Source organism: Simochromis diagramma, unplaced genomic scaffold, assembly GCF_900408965.1.
Source record: "Simochromis diagramma unplaced genomic scaffold, fSimDia1.1 OVJJ01000216.1, whole genome shotgun sequence".
In the NCBI taxonomy this organism is placed as follows: domain Eukaryota; kingdom Metazoa; phylum Chordata; class Actinopteri; order Cichliformes; family Cichlidae; genus Simochromis; species Simochromis diagramma.
The window spans coordinates 13209065-13232121 of record NW_024386883.1 but is presented as its reverse complement, the minus strand read 5'-3'; the positions used below and the strand labels follow the sequence as shown (position 1 = coordinate 13232121).

Sequence of the window (23057 nt, the reverse complement as noted above, 5' to 3'; positions counted from 1 at the left end):
ATTTCTTTGTGTGAGTGCGTATTTACCTCTTGCCTTGGAGAGAATAAATTAAAATCCAGTGCATCTCAAAAAATGTGAAATTTGAATTTGTTTTTTGGTAATTAATTATAAAAATAAACTGTTCAAAAGTCTTGAGTCACCCCTCACCACTTTATATTTTGCGTTCAAGAAACTAGACATGTCATTTTTAAAGTATCATTGAAAGTGTTTCTTCCTACACTGTCTACTTTTCACTTATCAGTTAATCTATCAACTTGAAAAGTAGAAGCCTCATCAGAAATGGGCTCAGTGGCAACCTGTCTGATGGAAGGATGATTACAAATTTTAAACTTTTGGTTCAATTCTTCATCAGTGTGTGTGGAGGAGGTCGAGAGACAGTGAGTGCGAAACATGGTGGAGGCTCTGCCATAGTGTTGGGCAACATCTTTGCCAGTGCTATTGGAGATCTTGTCAAAATTGATGGAATTATGAAATCAGATTTGGATCCCCCCACCATGTAATACCATATGGAAAACATCTGATTGGCAGCAACTTCATTTTTCAGCATGACAACGATCCTGAACACACTGCCAATGCTGGGTATGAAACACTGTCAGTCATGACAAAAATACCCCCAACAACACAGAAGTTCAACCTCTTTTTATTGAAAGAAAGTAAATAAATGTTAATAAACATTCAGTATGAGGTAAATACAAACGATTCTCTGAGACTCAGAGGATCACACGTCACTGTTTCCATTTTCACCTTTACAGTGGTAGCTTCAGTTACATCAGTAAAAACATGACTCTGCTGTAACATTACATAACATACAGTAAATATAGTGGCTGTTTTCATTTTATGGCTGAAGTTGGAGTTTGGTCCCACTGCAAAACTTTAACCCCGGACAAAAAATATACAATGGACACTCAAAACAGAAACTGCAGAGAGGCAAACACAAGTGAACTGAGGACAGAGCAAGCTACGAGCTACAAAATAAAGAGAAACTCTGTCAACACTTGCTTAAGTGCTCCACTTCCAAACTAAAAACAAAACAAAACAAAAAAAGGTCTGGTGATATTTTATATTTTACAACTGTCAACAAACTGTCAACAAATCCCACAAAGACCCCAAAAACCAGCAATAAGCGTTGTGTGTAGTTCCTGTGATGTGATTCATGTCAGAGGGCGCATTGCAGGCAGTTTTGCTACTTTGATGTGATTTGTTAGAGTTATTTTCTTTAACTTGACGATAACAGGAAATGACAGCTTAGCTAAACACAGAAAGTGACAAGAAAGTGTCAGTATGAAACACTTACAGGTCGTAACCAAGTTCAAACATTCAGACTGCAGCTGTTAAAGTAGTGTGTTATGCATAGACAACATTTAAAACTGGGTATGTGCTTAATGCAGAGATCAGCCAGCTCTAAGCAGATCTGATTGGGCACGTAGTCCCCGCTGTTGCCTCCACAATGAATACAAAGCACAGTGTGGAGGCAAAACACAATGATGGTGTTTCTCAGCCATTAGCTGAGTATCTTTTTAATATAGCCCTAAACCAACAGAGTTTAGCAGCTGAGAAACTCCCGCACTGTGCTCTGCAATGACCTGCAGAACAGTCAAAGCTGCAAAGTTATGCAAAAGAAGCAGGCATTCTCGAGAAGAGCTATAGGACACAATGGAGAGCAGTGTGATCCAGACACTCGTTATTCTAACTAATCTGTTTGAAATATAAAAGAGCCTTTTACGTATGAATTATGATACAAAGGAGATTTGTTTATTTCTCTGGAAAACTAGAGTGTTAAATGGCACAAAAAATCCCCATCAGTTATTATTATTTCAGGATGTAGGTAATGTAACTGCTAGGATTCACTGAGTTGCCCGCAAAGGGTCTAAATGGTTTGAAGAAACCTCCACATCTGCCATAAAACTCAATATCCATAAAAGTGTCTAACACATATGTGATTTGTTAATGAACCGTGCAAATAGACCCATTCAGAGCTTTGATAAGAGCCAGATGGCACGATGAAATTCAAATTATGGTTCAAAGTTTCATCTGTAATGAGCTTGACACAGGGGATGGCATTTCTGTTTGTTTTAATACGTGTTTTTTAACTGAAATAAAGTCGTTTCATGTGACATGTCCAGATCTTATTCAGGTACAGCGTGAGTACAGTGTTGAATAAAAGTAGTAAGTTGCAGCACTAACAAACATACATGAAACCTGTAAAATCCCTAAAAACACCCTGAAATCAACACTAAATACAATATAAACATTAAAAAAAACAACAGACGAGAGGAGAAAGATGGCATTATAAACAGGCTGATGCGCAATATAAATTATTTTAAGTGGTGGCAGTTACAGGCTCAGACAGGACGTTTCCCTCCATTGTTTAGGATATTTGTGTGTGTGTGATTTGTGTGTGTGTTCTTCATATTTGCAACTGAATAAAGAGTCACTTGAACACAAATCAAACAGCTGAAGGCTGTTGGGACTTGCATGAGCAATGAAGTGAGTGTTGACAGAAGAGTGGTGGCACGCAGTCCTCTGCTTGTGCTGCTCCCGCTTCTTTGTCTCATGTGTCCGTGTGAGCTTTCACCTGTAGCTGTAACCATGTGTGTTACGGGACAATGAGCGACTCCATGCATCCTTCTAGAAGAAAACTACCTTCAAAAACTTCATGTCATACAGTTTTTCAGTGGTGATATGTGGGATGGTTCCATGTGCGGTACCATGACCTGAAAGACCAGAGGGAAGATCGCAAGCTCTTAGGCAAATGTCTTTAAAAAGTACAGGAAACAATTGGCATTTAAATCTGTATATGTAAAAAAGAGCAGAACTAATGAAAGGAAGCCATGTTATTCTAAATATACATATGTTGTCCTTCATTTTTGGACCTATTTTTAAACCTGAACTCATCTTAATAGCTCATCAGTCAAGGGGAAAACCTACAAGCGCAGTGTTTTTCCACATACATATATAGATACAGAAAATCAAGCTCCACAAGCAAATCATCTGAAGAATAAACTGAATAAATTAATACACAAACAAGGAAACTGTCATGGTCCCCGACTCTTCCTTGTGAGTTATTTGTTTTGAGTTTTGTATTTCACTTATTACAGTGTTTCCTGGTTTGTTCCTTTACATTTATATTCTGAGGTTTTGCTTTTCATCATGACTTCAGTTTGGCTTGTGTTTTATTCCTTGAATCTCAGTGTCTTGTTTTAGATTTTACTTCCCTTGTCTTGTTTTCTCAATTAGGTTCAGCTGTCATGTGTGTATCCACTCCCCTTGTCACCTCGTGTGTGTTTATAACTTCAGTGTTCCTATTTCCCTTTGTTGCGTCCTCTCTCTCGGCTGTCTGCTCTGCCATTGTTTTTTTTTTTTTTTTTGTAAGACTTCAGCATTAAAGCAGTTCTTCCGTTTATGTTCCATCCCCGAATCTTTCATGGTGTGTCCATATCCTGCCTGGCACACAGCCGATTTATGAGGAAATACTTCCTAGGCTTGCGTAATAATCAGAGTTTTGACAATACGTCTGTGTGTGTTGCAAAAGAGTGCTGAAAAAGTCTTAAACAAAAAGAACAATGCCACTTTTTCATATCTGTTAAACTCCTGCACATAATCCATCTCAAATACCCTTTTTGTCTGAGCTAACTGCTTATTGGCTTTAGTTTTATTTTTATTGGAAGTGGCATCACTCTCCTCATTTAACTTGTGCCAATAAAATTACAAACTGCTCATTTAAATTTCAAATGACAGACGTTATTTAAGTGCTGACGGATTGGATATCTAAGCAAATTAATTATTTTTTCAGTTTCTGAGGAAAAGTTAAACAAACAGTTTCCATTGTTTTTGGAGTAGTAGCAGCCAGTTATTGATAACGGCTTGTGAAACACTCTCTCCGTGGTAACAACGTCCTGAGCTGACATCCTAAAACTAATATTGATGCTGGAGTGAAGGAAAAAATATCTTTTACAGAAAAACGGGATGTCTGTGTGACTCTTTCTTACCCTGACGTGCTGTAGGAAGCTGCACTGACTGGAGAGGTTAGAGAGGTGGAGGCTGCAGACAGACCGTTGGGAGATGCCTCACGGCTCATACTATTTGGGGATGAACTTGAAGAAACTGTAAAAGCAAGGTTAAAATATTATTTAACATGTACGCATATACAGATGATTACTGTATACACATGACAGTGAAAGGCACATTATTGAAGCTGGATGGGACTTGCCTCCACCTGAAGCCAGAGGGCTGTAGGACCTGGATGCAGAGGCCTGAAACAATAAAATGGATGTTAGGATGGTTAAACATACTGGCATTACAAAGAGCAGGTTATAGGTAACCCTCTAATATATCTACCAATCCTCTTGGGAGGCGTTTAAAGTGCTTGGCTCAAAGAAAAGTCCAACTTAAGACCTGTTTACTTTGCGTGGCTAACAACTTACACACTATACTTGGACTTTTATAATTGAAGATAATTAAACATTTCCTCTCTGCAGACATAAGAGTGCTCTGCCACCTAAGTCAAAGAAAGCATATATCAGGTGGCTAACCATCCTGGAGTTGTAGGTGTGAGACTTGACAGGTAGAGTTGATGCCGGGCAGTAGATCCTCTTCTCCTTCTGGCGACGGTTACAGAACCAAACTCGAACCACCTCCTTCTCCATGGACAGCTGCTCTGAGATCAGGGTTATCTCCTCAGAGTTGGGCTTAGGGTTCTGAAATTCAAAAATATGCATGATTTTGACCTTGTAATTTTGCACAGGAGGTGCATAACGTTGATATCTGCCTGACAAACAATGAGTGTCCAAGGTTATTGAATGAGCACCGTATTAAGCAATGATAAAAGAAAATTACTTGGTCGTCACTAAAAAGATTCTAAAACTCAATCAAATTAAAATTAAATTGTAAATAAAAATCAAATATAAAAACAGATGAGAGTTAGGTCCACACGGGGGATGTTCTTGACTGAGAGGCCCATCTCAAAACTGCAGCCGATGGTAGTTGGACATTTGCATAAACTAGAACGCCTGCACGGCAGCAGAGGGAACAAAGAGTGGAGGCTGAAGGCCAACTGTCAGGACTATCCTATTAATTTCTTTGTGTTCATGGATTCAGCCAGCTCATGTCTACAGTCATCCACCATCTTAACATTCCCAATGTACCTCTTTTCTTACCTTCCCTCCCACAATACAAGTCCTCTAACAGAGGAGAGCTTATAACAGTGTTGTTTGTTTGCATCATACTGTGTTTTACTAACCCAAGTTTTAGATATCTCCTTCTACAGGGCAGATTTTTCCAGGTTTTATTCATTAACGTGTAACGCTTATTCAGTTATAAAGGATTTCACCATGCTCACCATGAAAACAAGACAAGTAATGAATGAGTCTTACATCCAGGAAACGTTTCTCCAGAGTCATTTTGATGTTGGTTTCAATGCTCGTCCTCTTTTTCCGTTTGCGCCCGTAGCCCTCCATCAGGGCCGGCAGAGAGCTGGAATTGCTCATCGAGTCAGAAGGTGAGTTCTCTGATGTAAAAAATGAGATTCTTAGATTTTATAACATATTTTGTGTCCCAGTGTTAGTATTTTACATATTCAACATTTCTGAGAAGATGATATCTGATGGGTTTAGTTGTAGCAGACATTTTTGTAAATCCACGGGTGTGATTAACAACATCAGCCATATCTGCATTCCTTAGTGTTAAATCCAGACTTCTTATGTCTGCATGTTAGCTCATGTAATGACTGATCAGGCGTTTCATATTTTATTAGGGCCAATTCAGGTATAAATAGCAAAAATAAAATAGTGCTTCACCTTGTAAAGCCTGGACTACGAAATGATAGCCAGAAAATTGAATATTTATTGAATCTTCTGATAATTAAAAAACAAAACAAAACATTAATTTGCATACATGAGTTTAATTTGTCACATTTGCTCCATGCAGCATCCTGCATTTTTTACAATTTATTTATTGCTCAAAAATATATTGCTCAATTTATTTAGATTTAGAAAACACACATTTTAGAAATCTAACTAAAATGTGTTAAAAACTAAAAATTATATTGCTATTTATACAGGCAAAAAACTCACGTTACACGTTACTCACACCCAAATTTGAGGATGTCACTAAGAAGTCACGAATTAATCAAGCATAACATTCAACCACTAAAACTAATGATTCTATTCACGAAGGAAGAAGGTAAATAAGTGTAGTTTAGCATCTTAATAAAAATAAAAATAGAATTGTGATTTACTATTTTTCTGTTTTTTAAAACAGTAGATTCATGAATCAAAGCAATAATTATATTTTAGCATTACAAATATCATCTTGATTAAAAAGCTTGCACGTACGGGTGGATTAACAGTTATAATTAACAGTTAAACATTTTTTTACTGTGCAGATTTTCAGATCCTGATTTTCTGTGATCAGCAGTGGCTGTACTATATGAACGAATGCTCGTGAAAATAGGTGAAAAAACTTGTTGTGATGAGGAAGAATAGTTTGTTACAATTTTAATGGTAGTATAGGAAACATAATAAGAGTTGCTGCGTACCGGCATCGCTCAGCCATTTCTCCAGCAGAGGTTTGAGTTTGCACATGTTTTTGAAGCTCAGGTTCAGGGCCTCAAATCGAGAGATTGTGGTCTGGCTGAAGTCATTCCCGTAGAGTTTTCCCATTGCAAGGCCAACATCTCCCTGTGAGTACAAACACAACAGAACACAAAACATTGATGGATCTCTCATGAAAAAGCAATTCAATCAGCAAATCGTGGTTTTTAAGCCATGAGACCACCGTTTGTGTTTGATTTCAACCTACAATTGGTTTTGCTTATTTTTTCCCCAACTTCCATCTTTTTTGACTTTCATGGGAACTTGCTAGATAGCTTTAGTTACTACTAATTACAACTGTTTACATTTAGGGATCAACCAAAGCCTGCAATGCAGAAACGATCCCTTTGCCAAACTATTCTTCCATGGAAGGTTTCTGCACTATTTGAAATTCTCAAAAAACAAACCAAAAAAAGACTCAGGACTGCCAAGTACTAGTTTTTCTCCTACACAACTGATCATGGCTCATTGCAACAAATTAAAATCCCTCCCTAATGACTTTGAGTTTTGCACTCTGTTTAACTTATTTTTTTCTATCTCTTTCTCACTTGCGCTGTCCTTTGCTAAATAAGTTTCATCACTATTCGGATACAACTTCTTGGTTGGACTTGTGCACTATGAACTTCGTCATTACATTTTTGTACTAAAAACTACTTGGTTAGGTTTAGAAACTGTGAAAAATGGTCATTACATTTGGATCTGTAGCTTTTTTCTTTAAAGTTCTTTAAACTGTTTTTATAAGGCTATAAAATCAATTAATGAAATTTAACAGGTAACACTAGGCTATAAAGAGGCATTGGCTGAATTATTAGTTGTAGCTTTTAAATAAATAAATAAATAAATAAAACTGCATAGGACTTGCAGGGGGTTATGCAAGACCTGGTGTACTGGCGAATTTGTAAATACTCTGTCAGAAACGATCCATCCGCCCCTCTATTTTCTCATGCAAGGTTTATGGAAATTCCCTTGAAGCAAACCAGCAATATTGAATAAACACTTAGTGGTGCCAGAGTCTTGTTTTACTCTTCTGGAACTGATTATCGTTTATCTACATGAACTTGAATCCCTCCCAAATGACTTGTGGTTATGAAATCATGAGGGTGGACATGTGGCCTTCTTTGCCCTCTTTTTTAACCTGCTTAACTGTGACCATATATGTTTTTATTATTATTATTATTATTATTATTATTATTAAGTATCCAAGCAAAAGCAGTAACAAATCTGTAAGATATAGGCTAATTACTTAAAGATAAAGGTGAAGCTAGATACAGTATAAACCTAAATCATGGAATGATTGGTGGATTATGGGCTAGGATAGGCTCCAGCCTCCTAATTTCTAATTATAAGATTATGTAAACATGGTCTTAAAAAAAATCAGGACTCTGATGCATAACTGAATAAATTAAGCGTGGTCACCACAGGCCATAACCACACAACTACCATCTGGTTTTCATGAGCATGTTGCAACACCCAGAGTCTTGTGTAACTTTCTCTATATTTTTTGCAGCATAAAAAGAGAAAACAGTCAATGCACTGAGTGAATACAGTCTTTCAGGTCTTTTTATAGGGCCTGATTTACCTGAGTGAAACCCAGTTTGATCCGTCTTTGTTTGAATGCTTTAGCAAACTGCTCCAGATCCTCCAGCTCGTTAGGTTCCTCCTGTGGAGGCACCGACATGTGTTTGGGCATCTGCAGGTGGGACATGTCCATGTGGTTCTCCATGGAAGGTCCAGCCAGACCCGAGCGACCCATAGCCTGGATCAGAGAAACATCACAGAGGGAAATCTTCAGTTTCCAGGTGATGTAAGGTAAAAAAAAAAAAACAACACAAGTTTTTACTGTACTGAGACAAAAAACGACTGTTATGCATATGCAGGACAAAAGCTTCAACTTCGGCTTTTACTGTCTAGTTTCCTGGCAGGATCATAGATGTCGCTTTCTGGGCTGAACAGTGAAGCCAGCTGAGGTGCCTTCAACTCACATTCTGTTTAATGGCCAGCAGGGGGCGACTTCTCTGGAGTTGCTATGAGTTTAATGGACTTAGGACTGTTGAGAAGTCTGTGGAAAAACAGTCCTTTGCAACCCTCATTAAACACTTTCCTGATGACTTTCTGTGATTGGAAACTACTTCCAGGCCACGATAAATAAAACTTGTTCATTTTGTAAATTATGATCATTCTAAGAGTCAGAAAGGAGGATTATCCTTTGCAGTAACTGTTCCCCTTTATTATATATCTAAACTTAATTAAACAACTGTCTTCTTTTGCTTTCTGAACCTCCTTTTGGCAGTGTATCTTAGTGCATTATTAGTTTGCTCTGTTTTAGGTTAAGATGTGAAGCCCGTATACAAATTTCTGACTATTTAGAGTCTCCTCTCTACTGGAAATACTGGTCAAATTAAGGATGATTCCTTAGACAGAGTGTGCAAAATGCAGAACATTTGACTTGGCTTGCTGTGAATTCACTGACTCATTTTTCTCCCAATTTAAAAGCAACACTATCCCTGAAGATTATACAAGGTTAGGTAAAGACAACACAAAATAAGCTCAATAGTGAAATAATGTATTGTTCTAAAGAGCATACTGAATTCAATCATGGTGCTGTAAGAGGATGCCATCAGTGGAACAAGTCAGTTTGTGAAATTTCCTCCCACTTAGATATTCTGCGATAAACTGTAAGTGGCACTATTACAAAGTGGAAACGTTCAGAAGTCAGCCGTCAAGTGGCGACCACGTAAAGTTACAGAGCAGGGTCACTGGGTCACCAACGCTCTGCTGATTCAGTAACTGCAGAGCTCCGAACATCCTCTGGCATTAACGTCAGCACAAAAACTGTGCGCCGGGAGCTTCATGGCATGAATCCTTAAAATGTCATCATGTTGTTTGATAGGTGGCTGGTCAAAACAATTGATCATATCACATGAAAGGTCTCCTTTTTACCTACATATTGATAAAAGGCTCATTTTCCAGCTGTGATTCCTTCTGCATCAATGTAAATGTCTAATATAGCCTTAATTTAACATATGCAAATCTAACTTAAGGTTGTGAAATAGAGAAACATCACCGGTGTTCACATTTGCTTTATGACAGCTTGGATCAAACATGTTTAGATGCTGGAGAAGTTTGTGATGCGCTGGCGCACGCAGGAGGAAGTGGAAGATTTTCATAGATTGAAATGATTACTTTTCAATAAATATCTCCAGTAAAAAAAAAAAAAGAGTTATAAGTAGATGTTTTTTTTCCCTTTGAAGCTTTGAAGACATAGCTTGAGAGTGGGTAGCGTGTGTTAAAGGAGAATACCATTGTTTTAATTTTTTAATTTATTATTTTTTCCACATTCCAGATACCTCGGAAACCGGATGTTGGAGGTGGGAGTGACGTAATTCCTGAGTTGTTCCAGTAGTAAAGTTATGTTATACTTTTATTTCTTGTGTTTTACTGTGACGCACTTTACGAATTTCATCTGTGAAAATGGCTATATAAATTAATTTGACATATTTAAACTCAGCTAAGTAAGCTGAAGCAATTTATGTAGCACTAGTAGTTTTTTTATTGGTGCTTAAACACAATGCTGCACCATGTTCATGTGCAGATCCTGGTCAGCACTCTTTATATGGTTTATTTTGCAAGTTACAAATATACAACAAAGGAAGGACAGATTACAAGTTTTGCAGTTTTATTATGTTTACATTCACCGCCACCATCTTGGACCATTAATGTGAGATTAGTGAGGCTGCTACAACTTTCCAAGTTGGGACTCCAAGTTGCAGATGAAAATTCTGACTTGGAACTTTGTTGGAAAATTCTATTTTTCGGACCTAACTTTGAAGGCATTGTAAAATTTTGCATGCCTTCAATCAACAGACCGAAGTTACTAAACAATAAAAATCAGCTAAATCCGAGGAGGTGAGGTGGAAACATTTTTCAGATTTGATGATGTAAACTATTTTTTTTTTAAATGTATTATGACTTCGATGTCTCCCAAACCTCAACAAAGTTGTCCGTTATCTAAAATTAGCCAAAGCTTAACCACAATTCATTTGTTTGTCAAATGTGCTTCCACAGAAATAAAGCAGTTTTACACCTGTAGTCTTATTGTCTGCCTCTGGTACAGCACACTTGGAAGTGTTCTGGACTTACTTGTGGAGTCAGAGCCAGACCAGGCTGATGCTGAAGAAGACCAGTTGGGCTCTGGCTGGGAAGAGATAGCAGGTTCTGCTGCAGAAGGGCTGCAAAGAAAAACAGCACAGAATAATAATATTACTGTTTGTGACTGTGTGTTTATATTTAAATATTTGACATAGCCTAAGGTGTCCACATAAGGCCAAGTAGGTAAACTGCTCTTGGTTTCAGCCATCTGTTAGATTTTGGATAAGCTTACAAGTCAGCTAAAATGCACATGATGTTTGCTAGCAAACTTGATGCTTTTGCTGTTTTCGATCTTTTAAGCTGTAAGAGTATTTTGCTGTTGAACAATTTTAAAGAAAAAACAAGCCTATTTTTTTAAAAATGTTTGACTATTCTTTTAAGACATTTGTTTAACTTACTTTGCCTGGGTACGAAAGAAATTCTCCTGCAGGCTTGGTTTTATGCTTCTGTTTTTATACAAGCTTGATAGCAAGCTATAAAACAAGCTATAACACGTTAAGAGGTTGTTTTGTGGTAAGCTAACCAGCTGATGTGTAGATGTGGTGTGCAAAGTTGCTGTCTATTAAATGTCTGTTCTAATATGTAATGGTGCCTTTAACCCCTGAAAGGAAAGCACTGGTCTTAACTATTCCCAGAGCTGTGATCTGACTGGATGTTTTATGATACCTCACCTTGGTGACTGGAGGGACTCTGGGAGAGCAGGAAGGGGGAGGGAGATGGCAGGTGAGACGGAGGCATCAGAACCAGCTGCTGCATGGGGTGGAGAGATGTGAGCTCCTGGAGCAGAAAGCACCACAAGAAAAATGAGTGAGAAGTAAATTAATAAGTCAATTAACTTTAATTTACTTGTACTTTATATTTAGATTTTTGTTGCTACTTTTTCCTGATGATTGTGTTAAAATAAAACACAGATGAAGTAGTAAAAAAACTGCATTTGATTTCTTATTTTATCACTTACCTTACAAAAAGCAAAAACACAATTTAAAGAATAATGCTAATTACCAAAGCAATAAAATGTGCTGAAGTACTTTGATAATGACTACGGATTTCTAAAATGCAAAATATTGGTCAAAAAGTTCACAAATTAAAAAAAATATTTAAAAATTATACAAAATCATTAAAAACATACACGCAAAAGTAGGAATTTGCAGTATTAAAGTAAAAACATATTTTTTTGTCAGTTAATCACCTAAGAGCACAATGATTTTAGCATTTCTTAAAGTTTTCCTCTGCTCTAAGGTTTCTGTTAAAGCTGAAGATTTTTGTATTTATAGTAAAACTCTACACATCATTTAGAAACAGAGATTGCGTTACCATAATGGATACATAACTATGTAAGTACAATTCTCCTCTGTAGCTGGTTGAGATGGTACTAATCAATCAGTGTTGGGTTGTTTAATCTGTAATAGCACTTTGGTTTCATTAGTTTATAAATATCCAATATATGAAATAAAGGTAAAAGCAGAAAATAACGTTAGTTAACATGTTGTTTTCTAGGTAAGTAAAGTTCTTGCACTCTCAATACAGAACTGTTTCCAAATGAATGCATCTGCAATAACAATCAAATTAATATAAGAGTATGCCACTGATTCCCTGAGAGTTACTCTATAGTACTCCCTATAAGAAAATAAAATACACTCCCATTTTTAAATCTGAGTCTATATCTTACCCCAGTCAGCTGACCTCCGTGCACTGGAGAGCTCTGTGTCAGGTGGCATGTCTTTACGGTGGAGCCTGAATGAGGTGAGTCGTGAATGTCCTCTGTTTTTATCTAAGACGTGGAAAACAAAGCCAAACAACACAATAAACTATTAACTTCTGATGAAGATATTAAAAACCGTTCCTCATACAGCTGTGTGAGACCCCTGTGGCACAGAGCCACCAGGCATGTGGAACCATGGGAGTGAACATGAGTGAATCTGACATCTAATCTCATTTTAACGGAATTTAAATTCTTTATTTAATTGTTTCTGGCCAACAAAAACACGTAAGTTGGGTTTGTGAATAATTTCAATCAAAAAGAAGCCTTGCTAGAAAAAGTTTAGCAACCACTGGTGTAGAGACAGACCACATAAACAGAAAACCTGTGAACCCTTGCCAAGACCAGTTTGGTAACTAAACACGATACAAAGAACGATAGACTCTCTCTGCCTGCTTTTGGGTAAGTCAGTATGCAAATATCCCCTCCCCCACACCCCCCACTAACTAACCCCTGAGAGCGATGGCACTTCCTGAAAGCTCGAGAACTGAAAGACCTGTTTTCCTCTACCAGAGAGAACGTTTGGAGAAGTATCCAAACAGCCGCAGACTGTTTCAAAAGAGATTACAGTAATATTCACATTGGCGAGCAGGCAGATTTTCCTGAGGATGTTAACTGTCAAAAAGTTAGTCAGTTCAGCACCGTTCCCATGCCTGTAGGATATTTATTTTGCAAATGAGCCTTGTTATTTAGAGTGTCAAAGGTTACAGAAAGTTATACAGTTTTCCTATCATCAGCAAACTTGTTTAAGACCAAAACTGTCTATATCTATGTCTAAATCTACCATTTACTCATTTGAGTGACATTTGCTAAAAGAATAAGCAAAAGGGATCATCAGTCACTGATTTAAGTTCTACAAAAACTCTGGGAAATTTTCAAATAACTAACAATCAACAATCATTTTTTATTTCTTCTGTCTACTCCTAAAGCTCAGGTCAGTCAGCTTTTGGTCCAAAAAGTGACGACAACAGTCTGGGAATCAGTAATGTGGGAAATTTTTGACTTTTGGCTCTGTATCTTGGGTCTGTAAGTAGTGTTGCTTTTGAGTTTGGGAACAAAGTCAATAACAGCACAGCAAATGTTATTTTTTCACCACTGAAGATATGTCCCAAAATGCTAAAAACCTACAATGTCAAGCTGGACTGTGGTGCTGCAGAGAGCAGCTGTTAATATGAAAATATTAGAAAATGCTTAATCATCCAAAGCAGTATAGTAATAATAATAACAATATCATGATCCTGGAGATTGAGTTTAATCTTTGCTTCCTCTTGATGCTTGTTATCCACTCCCTGCTACTCTCAGTCAGACGTTACAGGCGCTCTTCAGTTATTTGTTTAGCATATGTATGTGTTGTTTGAGTAAATGTGTGCATGTCAATAATGTGAATCTGATCCATGTTTGTCCTTAAAAGGCACCAGTGAGCTTCACACACACATCGTAGTTTAAAGCCGTTACTGTATTTAAAGCAATACAAGTCATGCTGCTGATAACAGAGAGCTTGTTCGTGGAAATTTCAGCACAGGGAGTGATATCGTGAGCGCTCCTACTCACCTGACGACTGAAGTCGATTCCGTTTCGCTCTGAAAGTCAAAACAGAAAAAAATGAATAATTCAGACTTAATCAAACTTTGATTTGTGACAAACTTTTGTTTTAAATTAAAGTGAAATAATGCTGTTAAATAAAGGAGTTTCTGTGGCAGTCGTACAAGTTGAACAGTTTAAAGCTACACAAACCTGCGTAATGTAAATGAATTGTATCATTTTAAATGCAAAGCAACAATGGGACTGCATGCAGCAAAAACAGATTTGGAGTTAGGTTAAATGTATCGCTATAAGGCTGTAGGGTTAGCTTTTTATGATGCAACAACATCAGATATTTCAGGTTTTTATAAAGTGAGAATTTGCTGCTGAAGAAAATATCACTTTTGAGGTTTGACTTTCTTGACTTTAAGATGTTGAAGAAAAATGTCAGGACATTGTCTGCGGTTGCCCTTCCTCACGTGTGACACACAGCACGACGTGACATCCACTTCAGACCTGTTCCTGGGTAGAGCAGCAGGAAGGAACCGTGGCGCTCACTCACCTGCTGCACACTCACAGGACAACTGCTTGCTCTGTTCTCACGCTGGTGAGAATATTAAAGACTGTTTAAAGTACACGCCGCTACCTCACACATTTATGTTCTCACAAGAAACTTTAGGGCTTCAGTGCAAGTGTGAAGACATCTTAAGTCAGACAATACAACTTGAAGGAATCAGTTTGGTAGCATGTATGTACACATTTAACTGTTTTTATTATATTTCTAAAGTTTTCTAAACTAAACAACCAACTTAATGATAATAAAATTGGCACCTAGTTAAATGATATTGAAAGAAAACTAATTTAGGTTTTTAATTTTTAATCTTTTGCTTAATATTCATTATTTTATCCCATATTTAAATGGTTTAAATGGTGTTTAAGTATCTAGATGCCCCCTCTTCACACAGATGCTCAGAAGTCTGAAGTCTTTTCAAGAAAACTCACTTTTAAACGTATGTTAAATGGACAGAGAGCGATCTCACAGGGGAGGAGAGCACAGAGGTGTGCTGGATAAATTCACATCATTTGAATGTCAAATTTATCCCTCTGCACTGCGTGTGTGCGCGCACTGGGGAAAAGAGAGGCAGTGAGCTGCTGGAGACACACAATGCAAATACACCCATAACTCCTCACCACCATCACTATGTCACCCACTCCCAACCAGACCTCCTCCCCCATGGCACAGCCAGCTTCACAGCCTAGGTTCCAGTATGGAAATGACCAAGACATGCAAATCAGCTGTGAGCGCAGGAAGCCTGTGTCTACGCACACACATAGATACTCGGAACGATGTTTGCAAACCGTGCATTGACACAAAAAGTCACGCACACTAAAAGAAAAAAAAAAGTTTCATCTGTTACATCTGTTAGTCCTTAAACAATGAACAGAATCCAGCTAAGATATTACAAACTTCACAGGGAGCACATGGGACGATATAAACTCTACTCATTTGAATATTTGATATATTATATATAGAGAGAGGTTTCCCACCTCCTCCTCCTTACATTCTTAACACTATGAATAATCTGCTGGTCCAGAAGCAGTGATGTGTTAGCTCATCTGAAAATACTTCTCTACCCTGGCTCTGGCCCAAATGAAGAGAAGGCTTTAAAAATAAGTGAACTGTTCACAGTTTCATATTCTAAAACAGGCGCTGTTACTCAAACACAAGTACACAGTGCACCTTTTGGGGACTATTTTTATGCACAAATAGCACAAATCATGATGCTTTGGTGAGTATTTGTGGCAATATGTTGACAGAAACAAACTATTGTTGTATTTTAAATATCTGACAGTTAATGAATGTGTTCATTGTTGATTTTTGGTCTTTCACATAAGAAAAGCATACATATTTGAGTATCATCAGCTGTTGCCTAACTCTCCAAATGACCTAAAAATCTGCTTATAGTCACAAGTTCACATTGTGAAGCATGGACAAAGTGTTCTAACAATAATCAGTCACTCTGATTTTCCCTGTTTTCCTATCAGCAAACTAATTTGCTCCACCTGCACTGTCTCCATAATGAAGCCCTGTAAAATCATGGCATCAAAAAAGCCTAAATATGGAGCTCTGGTCAGCAAATTGCAGGGAAGGAGTTATGATAGCATTGGGCATAAACAGGAAAGACAAGTTATGATTATTAGTTACCAAACAGTTGGAAAGGACAGCAATTAAATAAACCTTTTCCTGCTCCTTTTTGAACATGTTAACTTATTTGAGAGATATAGTTAATGAGATATAGTTAGGTCCATATATGTTTGGATACACCCACACGGTTATTTTACCTTTTTAGCAAAGCACATTTTGAATGTTTTGGATATATGTTGATTGTACTTTCATCTGTCCAATAGTGCTGTTTCAGAGATGCTCTGGCATTTTAGATTCGTTGTGCCATTGGATGGAAGTTCTGACAGTTTTTCTTCACAGTGGAAAGGATCCTGTGATCATCCATTACTTCTGTGGCTTGTGCTTCAAGGGCTTTTAATGATGCACATGTGCCTTATTTTTTCTTTTTTTCTTTTGCAGTCCAAATATACCTTTTTTTTTTTTTTTAGAACTGCTTTGACAAGTGTGGCTTCACATGGGCCCACATGCAATACACCTTTACCTACTTAATTTAAAAACTTAATTTAAAAAATGTTTTTAAATTGAAACTAAATTAATTTAAAAACAAATAATCACACTCCATGCCCATGAAAAAAACCCTTTACAATTATAGACCAAAGAGCATAAGATCATATTATTTATATTCCTGTGACTTATATACATTTTTGTAAACACAATTCCCCCTCCTGGCACACCTGGTCAAATATTCGTCAAGCTTCAGTGTTTTTCACCTTGCCCTGCCCCTTTGCTCCTCACCCAAGCTCCATGTAAACTCCAAAGCTGGCTCTTGTAGTGTTTTTGCTTTTCTGTTTTCATTTTCCTTAGAATTTCTTCAACTCTCTTCTTATGGTTTTCGTGGCTCCTCTCTTTATTAATCTTATCTAGTTACCAAATAGTTCTTCAACAAGTCTGAGTCCTGTGTTTCCCATGAGCCTGTTTCTCTGCATAGAACAACTGCAGTTTAAATGAAACTGGCTAAAACACAAGTGTTAAATGTTGCTGCTATGTACAGAATTTTTTAACAAACAATAAATTAGCATTAAAAAAATGCCTGGCACACTGTGTTTCATAGTCTAGAATGTTATTGCAAGATATAGATTATGTACAGTAGTTGTCAATACTTTATCAGATATTTGCAGGAAAACTATATTCGCTTGCTGCTTTTCAGTGAAACTGGGTGACATTTAAGGTTAAAAACGAGCAGCATTTCAGACATCTGGAAGACTTTGTTTTAAAGAAAGATAAACAAAGGAAAATGGCAATAGTGTTCACTCCTTACTGGAACTGTGTCAGTGAGGAGTGTGGTTGTAAAACTGCATCCTCCCACTGATTCCTCTCTCTGATCCTGCAAGTCTCCAGAGAAGACCTTAACTTGCAAACGGATGTTTGTCCTGCCGTTAGCTCATAGTGTTTCCACATGTTAGTACAAACAAAGCTAGTGAATGCAACATGACAATGTTGCAAATTTATACTGAATATCAAGTTTTGGTGTTCCAGAAATTTTGTTTAAAAGCAGCTGATTTCTTCTGACAAGAACAAGGAAATGTTTTATTAATCACACGTGCTGAGAGGCACGTGAAGCGCACCCAGCACCCAGTTTAAATGAAGTGAGCATGGGCTCAATTAAATTGGAAAACTGGGGGGGAAACATCAATGTTTTATTTCCTGTTTAAAAGTACAAATATGAAAGAGGAGGTTATTGTCCTTTCACCGCAATCTTCTATTGTCTAATCACACCTGGATCTGATACAGGCAACAGCATCCGCTGTCACAGGCCTGCACTGAAAATAAAAGTCGCCTCTGAACATAAGGAATGCATCCAGCGTGAAGGTAAACATTATTTCTTAGCAACAGGTTTGCAGTGAGTGAGCAGGTGCAGGTGCAGATCCTCCTGAGATAAGAACACTTCATATTCTGCCTTTTTTGCTTTCTAGTTTATCTCAAAGCGAGCAGTTTTCACATACAGATGAACTTTTCTAGACATTGCCAGGCGAAGCTGTATACAAGAGCACACATTCCCATATCATGCTTTAAACAGTCTTTAACATCTCATCTCTCAAGTAGGAAGTCTGTTTGAAGTCCAGCTGTGTGAAAATTCATAGCATGCAAGAAGGTGCTGTATATGATGCCTCTTGAAAGCTGTACTCAAACTTGTGTTCCCGCGCCTAATGTAAATAGAGCATTTCCATCCAATAGTCCAAACATGTCTGTGGTGGATTCTGCCCTTTAAGAAAGGGCAACTTTGTCCCATCCTGATTCTCCTGACTATGAAGTTCACATAGGAAAAAAAAGAAAATCTATTTCTATCTCTGTTAGCGTGAGATTGCTATCTGCACTCCACCTCAATGGGGCTTCTGTTTGCCCACAACACTGAAAACAATGTCAAAACCGTCAACAGCAATTTATTTCCAGAGAAAATGTCCCCATTTTTGTGTTTGTTGGGAAGAAGCACCTCTTAAAACACTCAGTTTCTGAGCGCTTGAGTGGAGGCTAAAATCAACTCGAAACATCCAGACAAATAGAAATATCTGCAGATACACCAATGTGTATTCACTAATTTGGTGACTCATCCATTTAAAATAGATCATCGCATGACTAATGAAATGATTAGCTGCATCAAAATATCTTCTGTGGGGAAAACAAACACAGCTGTGCACCTGACCATATGTTGGCAAAAGTACAGACATTTGTCACTTCCACGAAACTGAGCTGTTCACTTCTCTCGCACAGCTATTGTCTGAGTAAAAGTTCCACATTTTCTGCTGCTGCTGGTTCCTGGTTTTGTTTCGTGGCTGCTTGGCATCCTCAGCCTCTGGGCATCCTCAAGCGAAACCAACTGTCACATTTTCCCCACACAAATACACCTTTTCCAGACAGGTGCATGTTGCTTTTATAACGTTTTATGGCCATATTAAAGATCCTCACCTTTTTATAAAAAGTACCTAAAATTTCAGAATATTTTCGTTTAAAGAGATTTTAATAAGCTGTTGGCGCCATGTTAACATTAGATTAAATAAACCTGTAACTTTTCCACTATCTTTCCCCAAAGATAGCTGCAGTGGCCAAAACTACAGCTTTCTAGACTCCAAACTCCATCCGTGCACCATGAAGAAGGTAAAATATCCTTACCCGTCTGTTCACCTGGAGCCTCCGTGTGCTCTGCCGTGTCTGCGCTCATCTTAATATCTGTAATGATAAATATAGCTGATTTTCCTACAGGATTGTAACTTTACCAGGACAATGAAGCACTCAGGCCACCCAGGAAAATGATCTTGAGTTTATTCTAATGCGCCCTCCCCTCCACACCACCGCACAAACTTTACACACTCCTGTGTGATCCCTACTTGTAATATTCATAAGCAAGGCCGATAGCCCCATACAACACTCATCTCCATATGGCGTAACCACGCGGCACAGGAACTCTTCTTAAAACTTAACTCGTGCGTTTAAAATGAAATAAAGATATTAAAATGTCATTGATGAACAGAGATGTTGGAGTAGTGACTCACCTTGAGTTAAAAGCCTGTGCTGCTCCAGTTGCTGTCTCCTCCACTCTCTAAGTATTCAAAAGGAAGCAAGTGAATGTTGGAATAAGAAGTTTTGTAATTCTTACTGCTGCTCATCAGGATTTTCCTAAGTGGGAAAGCATTCACCTCAGCAGTACACCCTGCTGATGACTCTGGCTGATTTGCATATGTCTCTGTGCGACCTATCCAGCTTCAGACACTTTGCATAAAACAACAATGGGCTTGCTTTAAATTTTAGAGCATGCGTGTGTGTGTGTGTGTGTGTGTGTGAGTGCATGTGTGTACCAAAACCTCATGTGGAGTTATCCTTGTATGTTTTGAATAACTAAATGATATTTGTGTGATTCCTTCATGAAGGTATTAACTTGGCTGTCTTGAGAAAAAAAATATTTTCATATCATGCAACAAATACTAAAAATTGAATCATGCTGAAAAAAACAAATGTAATCAATAACAGCTGCAAAACTATAAGATAGAAACAAAATATGCCAAGGCTCCATGGACAAGAGACATTTGGGAGAGTACTGAAATGCAATAAATTTCACTGACCCTGTCACTACTCCAGAGTGAGATTTGAAAGCCCTCCAACAAATAATTCACCAAATCAAAACTGAAATAAGAGAATAAATGACACCCTTTTAAAAATGAGTCAGCAGTCAAGGAGCTGAAATTCAAAGAACATTAAAATATGTTGAGATAATGGGAACAGTTCTAGGCTGCAGGACCTGCACAGTAGTTAGCAGCTGTGAGGATTAGGACCTGGGCAGCTTGGAGCCGTGTTTACATCTGAAGGGGTCCTAGGCGCTAGGTGAGAAACAAGATTCCTGTGAATTAAAAAGTGCAGGGCTAGAGACAAAGGTGACTGTGGCATATCGCCTTGCCACTAGCTGGAAAATATAGAGTGTTTTTATGGTTATTTGAGACATCCAACATTTTAGTCATTTATTTATCCTAAGTTTATATTTACAGTACTACATGAAAGTTAGGAACGTCCCAAGTTATGAAAAGAAAGTACATCTATTTACATGTAATGTGGTATAGCACAATAGTGAGCAGGAAGAACTCCTTTTCAGCAGGACAAGACCTCAAGTACCATGCTCAGGAAGGGACAGACAAATAGCTGAAAGACAAGAGGAAGGAACACGGAAGGAAAAGAGAGGAGTGGAGGATAAACACTCAGTGCATCATGGGAAGTCTCCCAACAACTTAAGAGATGGTGAAGGGTTACCTTCTTTTCTACTGGATGCAGAAGAAAAAATCATTTTTAGGGTGAATGAAATAAAATAAAAATGAAATTTTCATAGTTTTATTTTAGATGCTTATATGTTTTTTACTTTGCACAGAGACAAAATTCGTTCACAAAAATCAAAAACTACCAGGGTCAAAAATCATTAGGCCTCCTGATGCTAAGTGTCAGTTATGTATCCTTGTTGCTGGATAAGTCTCACACACGTCTCCTCAGCAATCCCAGCTCACACTTCGCTGATGAATCTCTGAAGGTCCTCTGGCTTTGGTGATCTGGCATGGTGCTTGGTCTGATCAGATTTTTTTTTTTTTTTTGCCTGTCCCGTTTGGCTCTTTTGCCATCAGAATTGTTGTCTAAAGGCAAAGAAAGATGCCCAACGGATTTACTTTACCAAATTGACCATCCCAGCCTTGCCGTAATGGTCCATTTGATTCACCTTTTATTGTTTATTTTATTTTCACTTACTGAATACGGGACAGACTTGACTGGGGGAAAGAAGGGGAGAAAGAAAGAGGGAAAGAGAAACCGCTGAGAAGAGGGACGGGGGAGAAGGGCAAAAAACAAAAACCAACAGAATGAGCAGAAGAAAAAAAAAAGATGCATATATCAATCACCTGGATCACCTGCTGAGAAAGAAAAAAGAAAACAAGCAGAAGAGATCAAGAGTAATAGAATAAACAACATCACAATGATATATGGGAATATGACAGTAAATACTAAATATTAAACATTATTGTGCAGCACGTAAGATCGACAGCACACAGTGTGCTTTGAGGTAGGAGCCAAAAAGGGTGTAGTTTGTGTGTGTGATCACCCGTGTGTACACCTGTGAGCATGGACGCGCTTGTTTTTTCAAAAGGTTCCTTCGTGTAATGATCTGCTAGAGGGTGTGGGGGGGCCGCAGCCCCGTCCTCCAGGGCATGAAGCAGGTATGGAGGAGATCAAAACTCCAGACATCCAGAGGCCCCCAGAACACAAGAGACCAAGGAAGAACAACAGAGGGGCAGCCGCGCCACTGTCCCAGAAAGAGCTGAGGAGAGTCCCAGATGAGGGCTCACTCAGCAGCCGCGGAGCAGAAGCCAGGGGGAGTTATAGTGACGCGCCCGTGAGCTCCGCCGGCAGCCAGCCGTGCCTGAGTGACCGAGCCCCAGGCCGAGAGGCCGGGGACACCCCACCTCCGAAGTGGCCCGAGCGAGCCCCAGGCTCCAGGCCCCGATAAGCGGCCGCCAAGGAGTGAGCCGGTGTGTACCTGGACGCCCATCCCCGGACACAAAGAACCACCAACGCACCGATGTCTGAGGGAGTCCGCCACTGGCAGGGGAAGTGGTGGTAGGGGGAGATAGGCCTCCAAACCTTGGAGGGCCTAAGATGTCCCCAGAGAGGTGGCGCCTGACACCCAACCTGACATATAGACACAGAAATACAGGCACACACATATACAAACATCCATTCCCACCCTCATGCTCTCATATGCACTTACTCCACACTCAACCAACGTGGAGACAGAGATAAAGAGACGCTGTACACACAATCACACTCCCCAAGCATACTCTACAAACCGGGTCTAGGTACCCTTGCCCCTGGAGGGGGAACTGCACCCAGACCCAGGTGGTGTTACTCTTTTCCCTGCGGTGGGGGGAGGCAGACCGCCCCGACTCCGCAGCAGCAGGGAGGCCCCACACTCCAGACCGCAGTCGGACGGCCGACTCCTCCTCCTAGCCCCCCCGCTCCAGCAGGTCGCAGAGAATGGGGGTGAGAGAAGACTCCAAACCTCCCTCCACCCGCTCATTGTAGTGTTGATGCATGTGTGTTCTAAGGTGCATTTAAAACCCAGGAGGGCATGGAGCTACCTGCCAGAGAGCAGCAGGTAAGCGCATGGTCCCTCCTGCTAGCCCTCAATGTCTACGTGTATTTAACATTGAGAGGTGGGCAACGACGCCAGGGGTGAGGTGTACACCCTGATGGTACTTTGGATTCCGTGTATCGTGCCCACCCCCAAGATCCTATATGTATGTGTAATGAGAGTGTGAGTAATGTGAATGTCTAAGTTGTGAGATAAAATTGAGGCAGACGCAGCCAGAAGGGGACAGGGGGGGGGGGG

At 39.0% G+C, this 23057-nt stretch overlaps 2 protein-coding genes across 4 annotated transcripts in view; one reads left to right on the top strand and one right to left on the bottom strand.

Annotated features, from left to right (window-relative positions):
* Positions 1 to 624: 624 nt before the first annotated feature.
* pou2f3 (POU class 2 homeobox 3) lies at positions 625 to 19835 on the bottom strand. Of its 2 annotated transcripts, none has more exons than XM_040032389.1 (13): positions 19693 to 19835; positions 19313 to 19369; positions 14050 to 14078; positions 12409 to 12510; positions 11411 to 11516; positions 10731 to 10819; positions 8170 to 8376; positions 6536 to 6677; positions 5373 to 5506; positions 4533 to 4697; positions 4211 to 4253; positions 3990 to 4104; positions 625 to 2714 (listed from the first exon to the last, which is right to left on the bottom strand). In XM_040032389.1, exons 2-13 carry the CDS (start codon positions 19359 to 19361, stop codon positions 2672 to 2674), a joined length of 1224 nt encoding a protein of 407 aa, XP_039888323.1. In that variant the 5' UTR covers positions 19362 to 19369; positions 19693 to 19835; the 3' UTR covers positions 625 to 2671. The 2 variants fall into 2 exon arrangements, with proteins under 2 accessions (XP_039888323.1, XP_039888324.1); XM_040032390.1 differs by having other exon boundaries at positions 8170 to 8346.
* trim37 (tripartite motif containing 37) overlaps positions 19335 to 23057 on the top strand; it is a 37024-nt gene continuing 33301 nt past the window's right edge. For both annotated transcript variants that reach the window (XM_040032386.1, XM_040032385.1), the window contains exon 1: positions 19335 to 19347. The gene's annotated coding sequence lies outside the window, so the exon portion shown is untranslated. The remainder of the gene's footprint in view (positions 19348 to 23057) is intronic.